This window comes from Pygocentrus nattereri, chromosome 1 (genome assembly GCF_015220715.1).
Source record: "Pygocentrus nattereri isolate fPygNat1 chromosome 1, fPygNat1.pri, whole genome shotgun sequence".
NCBI lineage: Eukaryota > Metazoa > Chordata > Actinopteri > Characiformes > Serrasalmidae > Pygocentrus > Pygocentrus nattereri.
Genome location: NC_051211.1, coordinates 3,446,835 through 3,457,520, shown reverse-complemented (window position 1 = coordinate 3,457,520; position 10,686 = coordinate 3,446,835). Strand labels below are relative to the sequence as shown.

The following is a 10,686-nucleotide window of genomic DNA, read 5'->3' as shown; positions in this document are numbered from 1 at the left end:
GGAATCGATTCATAGAGTCGACTCCATTGATAGGCATCACGTGGAATCGGAACCGGAGTCGACTCCTTCAGCAGGTGCGTGCGAGAAGATGAAGAACACCTGGCTACAATGAAAATGTGCACACACTTAAAATGTTCCCTCTCCTTTCTTTCTTTCTTATTTTGGTTTTGTCTGATTTGGTGTTATATAGAACCCTTTTCAAAACCATTCTATACAGAACCATATGCAACTCATTCTCCATCAATTTCCTGCTGAAAAGAACAATTTAGTCATGCAACGGCTTTTTTCAACACTCATGTTTCTATATAAAATTTAAAGACCTAAAGAATCTAAATTCCTAAAGAACCCTCAAAGAGCCATCTTTTTGTAAGAGTGGACTCATTCAGTGGTCAAGCAGGGTTATGGTTCACCAGCCAACAGGTTGGTGTACTGTGATCCTAAAGCCCTCCCAACATCATAAATCATGATTAAAATTATTACGGTGCTCTGTGACGCATTTGGGAACAAAACCATCATTTTATTTCCTGCCTTTCTTCTCTGTGTCGCAGGAACAAGCACATCACGATTGACCTCGGGACGGGTAACAAGATCAACTGGACCATGGAGGACAAGCAGGAGATGATAGACATAATGGAGACCGTCTACAGGGGAGCCAGGAAATGACGAGGTCTGGTGGTGTCCCTCCAGACTACTCCACCAAATACAGATACTGATGCCCCCTCTTTCATTCATTCTCCAGTCTACTCATTGCCATGTCCTCTTCCCGGATTCCTCCATGGGACTGTTTTTATGTGGACAGTGAAGTGGCCTTGTGTAGGATTTTATTTAAAGGACTCCCCCAGTGTTGCAGTTACCATCAGAAACTGCTCCAGCGCACCTTTTCTGTTTTTCCTCTGTGTTGTGAATAAGTATTTCTAAGAAAAGTGTTGAAGGAAATTCTGAGGGACGCACTGAAGGAATGCAGTGTTTGATAAGCCGTTTTAGTTAATCTGCTACAGCGAAGAGGCTTTGTCACATTAAGTGAAACCTCAGTTTATCCAGCTCAAGTTAAAACTGACCAGTAGTTATGAACTCGATGGAGCAGCTTTAATACAAAACTCACTAAACTCAGCTTTACACACACGTTCCTTAAAAGACTGTCTAAGAAAAGGGGTCACAGTCTAGAACACATTCATGCTCTATCCTCATGTTTGGAGGACCAGATTGATCCAGCAAACACACACCTGTTATGCTTCCATACTTGGAATGAAGGTTCTGTTGGTACATTTCTTGTTCATTGAGGTACAGTGTAAGTGTTCCCTCAAGAGGTTCTGCAGTGGTTCTAATTGTGAACCTTAAAATCAGTTTCTCCAGGTGAAAAGTTGGTATTTGGACCTTTTTCATAACCGAATGTTTTAAAACAGAACAGTAGAATAAAAGCCTGGAGGCGAGGCGGGGTGTGTGGACTCAGTACAGCTTAGAACAGATCATTTCAGTGGATCATGGCTCAGTTATGTTCCCTGACTAAGGGACTGAGATGGAACCCCAATAAAATGGTTTTGTTTGAGAGTGTAGACTGAACACCTTGTGGCACAACACAAAAGCATGTGGACTTGTTTGAAGCCAAAAACTATGAAGTACCTGAAGAACAGACCAACATGCAAAAACAGTAGTTCAAAATGAGCCATTCTGAACGCTCATTGCACCACCATAGACTTTTAATAAGGCACATTTAAATGAACGAGTCTCAAAACATTGAATTTAAAAGTGCTTGACTTTTAATTGAGAATATGAGTTCAACACATCTGCAGCTGTGGTAGATGAAGACTGGAAGGGAAGTAAAAAGAAAGTGTTAGTGTTCATTAAATACATCAAAACATTTAACCAGTGATTATGAATAGGGAAAAAAAAAAAAAAAAAGCAGTACAAAGCACAGAGTTTCTCAACTCCATTACTGTGTGTGAGCTTGCATCAAGTGCTATATTTGAGCCTATTAAACTACAAATCCTGGCCAGAGAGTTGGAGCTGGCTTCTCAGACGCAGTTTAAGCTTGGAATAAATAAAGTATTTAGCATTAACTATACAATTTGCATTGTGAGTTTTGGGGATTTGGACCTCTCTGGTAGAAGTGTGTAACTGCAGGGGGTGTGGTATCTGCAAGGTGGGAGGGGCCTGTTAAACCATTACAACTGCTTTAGGGTGGATACATTACAGCAGACAAAGTGGAGAGACGGAGTCACTCAAACAGAAGCGAGTCATCAGATGAGAACATGCCAAAAGCCAGCGTTAGCAAGTTTGCTGAAAGACTGTCTATTCAGCAGTTAGACACCAGATAAAAGAGAAGATGCTCTTTATGATCTGGTTTACCAGCAAAGGTAAGAGTTGAATCCTCACTGCTGGCAAAACCCAAAAATAAATAGTTAAAATAAAGCTGATAGATTTGCATACAAACCATGTGTATGAATAATTATTAAAAAACACACCTTGCCATCAAAGCAGGTCTCCTTACACGGAGTCTGGGATGGCATACAGACCTCGGTAGAGCACATGAAGTAGATCTGTGAAAGGAGGGAAAGACATTGAGCATCTGAGACCTATTAAATCATCTCAGAACAGAAGGGGGATTACTGCACCTCCTCATTGAGGTATTTATTGGTGGACTTGTCCATAAACTGGAAGGCCTTCACTTCAAAACGCCGCACGTGGGGATCCTGCGATTGGCCGGCCACGTAGAGGATCGAGATGTCGGAATCAAAAGGGTTGGGGCAACTGCAGGACAAAAACCAAAGAGTGGATGCAATACAATCCGACACTGCCGCCTCTAACCAGGCCAATCAGGCTGTGTATTCATAACCATTTCATTCAATAACAGTTTAAGGGTGGGTGTTCCCATCACTGAACTCAGACTCAAGAACAGTATTTTACAGCAAGCCACTCTGAATGACTGCATATAGAAGCGGCAATAATAGAATATGGCCTCATTAGAGCTGGACACAGCCTGGATCCTTACATCACTTTAGTCTGTACAGAATAAGGGGATGATTGTCACATGTGGGGTGTTTCCAAGGTAATTAGTGTGGTCACTGATGGCTCTTCAAGGGGGTCAACAGTGCTGCTACTGATACAAGCCCAACATGGTAACTAGGAAACGACATGCACTGCAGTTTTAAATGCATGATTGCCACAGCCTTCTACTTCAAACCTACCCCTCATACAGCAGCACCAAGGCACTCTTAGCAGAGCGAGGGTAGGCCACGCAGTAGTGCACCACCAGAGTGGCTTTAGGGTTGGGAGCGTTTATTCGCAGTTCCAGGTACACAGGTTTACCCAGGAGAACTTTCAGGGGCTGGTGATCCTCAGAGCAGAATTTGGTGAAGGTCTCATCTGCAAAAAATAAAAAGGATTTAGGAATGGGTTTAACAGGAGTTCAGTTAATGTGCATTTGAAACAGAGTGGAAGAAGTGTGTTATGTAGGCAGATATACACAGCCACTTCATTAGGTGCTAGTAAAAGGTTGGACCCCCCTTTTGCCTTCAGAACTGCCTTAATTCATCTGGAACCAGTCTGCCCATTCTCCTCGGACCGCTCACATCAACAAGGCATTTTCGTCCACACAACTGCCGCTCACTGGATATCTCCCCCTTTTCAGACCATTCTCTGTAAACCCTAGAGATGGCTGTGCGTGAAAATCACAGTAGATCAGCAGTTTCTGAAATACTCAGACCAGCCCGTCCGGCACCAACAACCATGCCACGTTCAAAGTTGCTTAAATCCCCTTTCTTCCCCATTCTGATGCTTGATCTGCACTTCTTGACCACCTCTACATGGCTGGTGAGTGCAAGCTGTAGTAACCGATCAACTAGGGGTATTATTTACTATTCTTCAAGTTATTCTATGCAGGTATAGAAGTGAGTGCTGAGGGAGCAGGAGCCTCCAGGTTTAACGGCACCCTCCAAAACAAGTTCAGATTTGAACAAATACATGTGCTTGATTTAAAATGAAGCATTTTTGTTCCTGTTCTCAGGTCCTGCACCGTTCAAAGTTAATCCTGTATTACAGGTCATTACAGTGAGCCGATTCAGTTCCCTCCACAACTGCTGGGCACTCTGGGGGCACATTAAAAACACATGCCAGTTGAGGAGCAAAGAGGGAAAGTGTATGCAGAGTTAGAGCAGTTCTGAAACCTAAAGCTAAAAAAGTCACCCAACATCATGATCTCATCTTTAGCCCAGAGGACACAGCATCCATGGTTTCCAAAGAGAATTTGATCTGTTGGACTACTGGACACTTTTCCGCTTCAACTCAAATGAGCTCAGGCCCAGAGAAGGTGGCAGCATTTCTGGTTCTTCACATGGTAGAGTTTTAACTTTCATTTGTTAACACAGCGATGAAGTGGGTTGCTCTTAAGAAGAAAATATTTTACCCTGCGCAATCCGAAGCTGGACTCCATACAGTCCCTTGGCCCTCACCAAGGCTGGCAGGCTGGCACTCTTCACCATGTATCCAGCACTAGCCCAGCCCTTCATCAAACGGCTTTGAGAAGCCTGCGGCGCCAGAGGGTCTGCAAGGACCGGAGAGTCCGCAAGGTCCAAACTGCCCTTTGAGTAGCGACACTCAACCATAAGCCTGAAAGGAAACAGCATTTAATGTTAGCTACACACCACAGATTCAAAAGACATCAGAATACCAGATTAGACGTTTAACAGTATTATATACCAGCATTATGTTACACATTGCATGTGCAAACCGTAACATGACATGTTTACAGACTGGCCTGCACCATTTTGATGAAAAACCTTCAAAACATCCTGGCTCAACTTGCATTTTTTATTTTCCAAGTAAAACATCCTCTACAGCTTCAATGTGGCATTAATGCAGGTTGAGAAAAATACAATATAAAATGTGCCATTACTTTTTAATGCAGTTATTTGCTGAACTTGCCTTTGAAAAATGTTGCCTTTGCAAATTAAGATCAAGATTAAGTGACCCTTATAAGTCCCACCATGGGGAAATTTCACCTCTGCATTTAACCCATCCGTGAAGTGAACCACCACACACACACGGGGCAGTGAGCACACTTGCCCGGAGCGGTGGGCAGCCCAATCCGCAGCACCCGGGGAGCAATTGGGGGTTAGGTGTCTTGCTCAAGGACACCTCAGTCATGTGCTGTCGGCTCTGGGGATCGAACCGGCGACCTTCCGGTCACAAGGCTGGATCCCTAACCTCCAGCCTATGACTGCCCCAACATGGAAAATATGCAAAATTGGTCATGTTAGCCCTCCTTCCAAAGCCACAGGCCCAAAACACCCAATTAGTCACCACAATTAAACCTGAACAAGCTGGCTACAACACCTCATTCGTAAAAAATGCGCTGTTAAAAGCCAATAGTGACCAACTTGAGAAACACTCAAAGCAAAACGCTTCCTCAAAACTACAACGCAGACATTGAACATCCAGATTACATACAAGATAAGCCACAGCTAGCTGGTATATTAGTGTTAGAATAAGCCAAGTCAAAGTTCATTTATATACTATATTATATAACTATAATCAACTACATAATTCTGGAAAACCTCTTGCTTTTTCCATCCACTTTGTTCAAAGCCTTTTCCACTTCCATTTCATTTTTCTTTAGCATTCAAGTTGTTGGAACCTGGGCAACTTCCCCTGCCATTTTGTGAGCAGAGCTGGGCGATATGGCCAAATTTTTTCACGAAACAAAATTCATATGTTTGATATCAATACATGTCACAATAAAGGTCAAATCATTTCTTTCCAGTTTGAAGGCTGATTTTTGCTCCTGGGTGGGGAAACGGGTTTAAACCATCCTTTATGGTCAAAACACGACAAACACCCACTCAAACAGTGGAACATTTCACAGATGTCATGGGACAGCGGGAGAAAGTGCCCGATTAGTCGTTTTTACCAGCTGGAAAGGCACGGCTGCAGTTTTTGTAACTCAATTTAAGAAAAAAGTTTTTTGCCATGTGGTGAGGAGTGCGCTGCCATCCCGTTACAAAGGGGGAAACAAGGGCCCCAACAACAACGCTAAACATCGCAGCATTCAGACAAGCTAGCAGAAGTCTGGATATCGCTGTTCTATGGGAGCAGTTTAAGGGGTGAACCTCAATACATCGGACGCTCACCATGTAAAAGCTTTAACTGCAGTGTGTCTCATGCAAGACAGTCTTCCCTTTAGGTACATTTAAACTGAAGTCAGTGATAGCATCTCATTTGATCTACAGTATCAATACAACCCCCCCCCGACTCACCTGACAGGATTATCCCTGATTATGATGCCGTACTGCAGGACACGCTTCCTGATTGGCGACTGCACTTCAGCCAAGTAAACTGTTGTTTCTCCAATTTGCTGATTAACAAAAAGCTCAAATTAGTCCTTAATTACAGAGTTAAAGTCAAAGGGGCACGTTACAAAAAGTCACAGCTGGAAAATCTCACATAAGAACGCGTTCCACACTCAGTCACCCCAAACTTGAAAACGGCAAAGTCTCTGTTGGCAATGACTGGTTTACAGCTACTCCTCCCCACCACCATCAGACGTGCAGGGTTTATGGGCAAACCAGCAACGTTGGAGGGAACGACAAAGATGAACTGCCCGTCGGCCAAACATACTTAAATGGGAGAGGGAGAAGAAAATGGATAAGTCAAACTTGGCTGCATAGAAACATTGCGAGGAAGTACAGTTCAACAATTTGTAAAATGTAGTGAATAAAAAAAAAAAAAAAGGGGTCATTAAAAAAAACCCAAAAACCCACTCCATATTTGCTACATCTACATATTTAGAGAAATGTGTCCATATGAAATTACACACCACCCAAGAGAAGCTGAAAATTTAAAATTTATGACTAAATTACAATTTCTATAATTGTGTACAAGTTATACTCCTGTATATGGAATAACTGTACTCATTGTGAGTTTTGAGAATTAAACCCTTCCAGCAGAAGCACCACATTCCTAAAAACCTGAAAAAGATGCAAGAACAGCTGCACAATCCCTTGAAAAATGTACAAATACTTGGTGGACCAAGCAGATTTAGTTGCTGTACTTTGATGTTAATCCAAAGTCAATTTCAAACTGTTTAAAATGTGCATTTGCACCCTTGCTCTACATGAAACGAATACCGTAAGGATCATCTTACCATCCATGGGGTAGTAACAAGCGAAAGTCGCCTCGTCTCTGCAGCATCCTTTCCTCAGACACTCGGCAGCTGTAGTCCCAGGATGACCACACGGCAATCTCTGACCACTAGGAAAGCTGCAGCCTGCAAGGAATGTGGCATTAGACTGTTCAGAATGAATTTAGTACATTATACATCCTTAAACAATACAACCACTACCAAATAAGTCACTGTATATGGGCTAGTGTACCAATTAAATGAAAAACTGGAGGCAGCAATTCAACGGCATCAGTGGTAAAGTCAATTTTACTCAATATGCTATTAAACCAGAAAATTAGGCATCAATATTTTAAACATCAAAATATTGCATAATACTCTCACTTTTGGCCAAAATGCAAGGACAAGTGTATTGCTACTGTCAAAAAAAGCTTAAATTTACAGGAGAAGGACAACACTAATTTAAGTTGATAGAACCAGAATTTTACTGGGGTCCCAACTCTTGCTTACATATGTACATACAACTTCTGAAACTTCTCAGGGGCCCCTTTAGTGCCCTTCCGCAGCCCCCTGGGGTCCAGTTTGAGAACAGCTGATGCAAAGAATCAATTTGAACATCTGCACAGTCTTCTGAAAGTGGGTCATGCAGTAGTGTTAGCAGCAGAACAGAGAGCCTCACCTTTTTTGAAGTTTGAATGCAGCGCAAGAGATGAGGGCATGGCCATCACCTGCATACTGGTTGGTGTAGGGGACAGTTGTTCCCATTGGGAAGTGGGCAATGGAAACCCTGGTGAAGGGGACAGTTGTTCCCATTGGGAAGTGGGCGGTGGAACCCCTGGTGTAGGGAACAGTGGACCAAAATCAGGAGAGGACAGTGGCTCCACTGGTGTAGGGAACAGTGGACCAAATTCAGGAGAGGACAGTGGCTCCAATCGGGGAGAGGAGAGTCGATCCCCTGGTGTAGGGAACAGGATACAACCATTAATGAATAAGTCACTGTATATAGGCTAGTGTACCAATTAAAAAGGCATAAAAACTGGAGGCACCAATTCAACTGCATCAATGGTAGAATCAATTTTATATTCAATATAAAAAAAAGGCATGTTGAATATTAAGATTAGTCACTCATTTTTGGCCAAGACAACTAAAAGGAGAAACATCACTGCTGTTGGGGAAAAAACCTTGCATCTCAAATGCCAAGTTTACAGGAAAAGGACAACACTAAAATAGTTAATAATACCAGACCAAGATCGGGGCATTGTTTTGGTCCATTCCTCATGAAGTTCACAATAACTATACAAAAGGACAGGCATTTTCAAATGACAAACTGAAGAACGATAAAAATGGAGATAGAAAGTTCCGACAGCAGTGATATCCACCCAGTCTCAGGTAGCAAGCTCAATAGGGAGCAACCGAGCTCTGGAGTGATCAGAGGTCTCCCAAGCTTTCCACCCAGTTTGATTTTTCAGCAAAACATACTGTAGAGCGAGACAGTCAGTGAGGCAACTTTATGTAGGCTACTGTGGCCAGGGAAGTGATCAGAAAACATGGATTCAATGACAGATGGGTGGGCGAATACTTCTGGAAAGTACATTTTCATACTGGACAAGCTTGACCTTCAGCTTCCTTTATCTAGCTAAACTGAGAAATTAGATTTACAGCAGTAACATCTGCACAGCCTTCTGAAAGCAAGTCATGCAGTACTGTTCGCAGCAGAACAGGGAGGCTCACCTCGTTGTTTGCATTTTGAACGACGCCCAAGAGATGAGGGCACCGCCGGCACATGCATACTGGTTGGTGTGGGAGACGGTTGTTCCCATTGGAAAGCCGGCAGTGGAACCCCTGGTGTAGGGAACAACGGATCAAATTCATGAAAGAACAGCAGATCCAATGGGGAAGGATCAGGTTGGGGAACGGACACTGGTTCCCCTGCGGTAGGGGACAGCGTATACGGAAAGTACCGCTGCACTGCTTGGGGAGAGGATATCTTGACAGCAGGGGAGGACAGAACAGGATGGCGTGAAGATCGTGGTTTTTTTGAAGAGGGCGTGTGACTGGAGTTACTGCAGGACACCGTGACGATCTGAAGCTGCCCAGCGCCTTTACGATACAGGAATCTCAGAGTGTAGCTGCCCTCCTGCAAACATTCATACATGATCATGAAAACATGATCATTTACCTGTATAGTTGATCTAGTTTATTAATACTGATAAATTAAGAACCTGTATATAAAGTTGCCCACCTCAACAGTGACAGGACAGCCAGCGAAGTGGACGTGAAGAACAACCCTCCCGTTTTCCCTGGTTAGAGAGTAGTCACAGGCCTCTGGAAGGCTGAAGATGGGATACATTCCTGATGAATCTGAGAAAGAACTCACTGTAACTCAGCATGTCCATGCCAATAAAGCTTCCATCAACCGATCTGGAAAACTTGCATCAGGACAAACAGCGTTTAGGAGATTTTAGTAGAGGTTAAAAGTGTTTAGGGGAGTTCAGGAGCTCCTTTTCCGTTCCACTAACTGAGCTACATGTAAAGTAAAAACGATAGATTTGTCCTCCGCAAAGCTTCTGAAGAGGAAAGTAATCTTTTCCCCTCTGCGGCAAAGAGAGATTTAAGAAGGACATAAATAATTTGGAGACAAAGGGATTAGAGTTGCATTTCTAGTCACTCCAGCTGGTTTCTTGATACGATTAATCTGCAACGACAAACTGTGAAACACCCCGTTCCACCTTAAATACAGCAGCAGTTACATTCTGGCGCATCAGGTACAATTTAAGGAGGAAAGGGGAAGTTTGAACAAGAAGGTGGTCGAAGGGAGAGACGTTTTACAATAAACTGTTCTACTTTTGAAGAGAAGTTTCCTCCCAGAGATGTGAGAAAAGCAGCTGTTACTCAGCTGAGCTGAAGCTTAAACTAGGGCACAGTTAGACTGCTAGTATATAGTATTATATACTGGTATATTAGCACACACTGATGCGCAGGACATAGCTGGTGCTGCGGCTCCCAACATGGTGTGATTTCCATTAAAAGGGACAAAATGGCTCTTAACATCTGGGCACCCACTGCTTGTGTAGAGGAACATGTAGGTGAAAAACGTTAAACAGAACCGCTCCCTGCCCACCTCGGATGAAAAACGTAGGACTGATCGAAACAGCTTGCTTACCAAAGACCTGCATCTCAGAGAGAGACCCTGAGGGCAAAACTACCTCCATAGCATCTTCAACACAAAACACCAAGTATATCTGGCCTTCTGCAGAACCACCCTGCTGCTCTGCGCCTCCTTCATCTAAGGTGCCTTCGCTTGGGTCCATGGCCTGCTCTGAATTCAGGGTCTCGATCATCACGCTGCCCTGCCTCAGGCCACAAGCAAGAGTCAGAAGCAGGAGCAGGATGACGGCAAATTGCGATGAGGTCATGTTTGAGGTCAAAGGCCCCAAAACTGGTGTAAACTCGCTGCAGCTCCCGACAGCCTTTAATAGACTTGGGAGTCGATTCCGGAAAGAGTCGGTTCTCTGATTCCAGGCACTTTGGAGTTGATTGCTCGCCGTGACGTCATGCTCGGGGATAATAGC

General features: G+C 43.6%; 1 protein-coding gene and 1 long non-coding RNA gene across 2 annotated transcripts; one reads left to right on the top strand and one right to left on the bottom strand.

Annotated features, from left to right (window-relative positions):
• Positions 1-175: 175 nt before the first annotated feature.
• LOC119263125 lies at positions 176-731 on the top strand. The gene is made up of 2 exons (XR_005130136.1): positions 176-420; positions 549-731. It is a non-coding gene; the product is annotated as an uncharacterized LOC119263125 (long non-coding RNA).
• A 1,003-nt stretch (positions 732-1,734) lies between these two features.
• On the bottom strand, positions 1,735-10,566 carry LOC108410899 (zona pellucida sperm-binding protein 1-like). Its single transcript, XM_037537348.1, has 13 exons — positions 10,278-10,566; positions 9,357-9,475; positions 8,846-9,251; positions 8,019-8,069; positions 7,794-7,970; positions 7,139-7,261; positions 6,439-6,611; positions 6,252-6,349; positions 4,403-4,605; positions 3,186-3,363; positions 2,613-2,748; positions 2,463-2,537; positions 1,735-1,806 (listed from the first exon to the last, which is right to left on the bottom strand). Exons 1-13 carry the CDS (start codon positions 10,528-10,530, stop codon positions 1,741-1,743), a joined length of 2,058 nt encoding a protein of 685 aa, XP_037393245.1. The 5' UTR covers positions 10,531-10,566; the 3' UTR covers positions 1,735-1,740.
• Between the last annotated feature and the right edge of the window lie 120 nt (positions 10,567-10,686).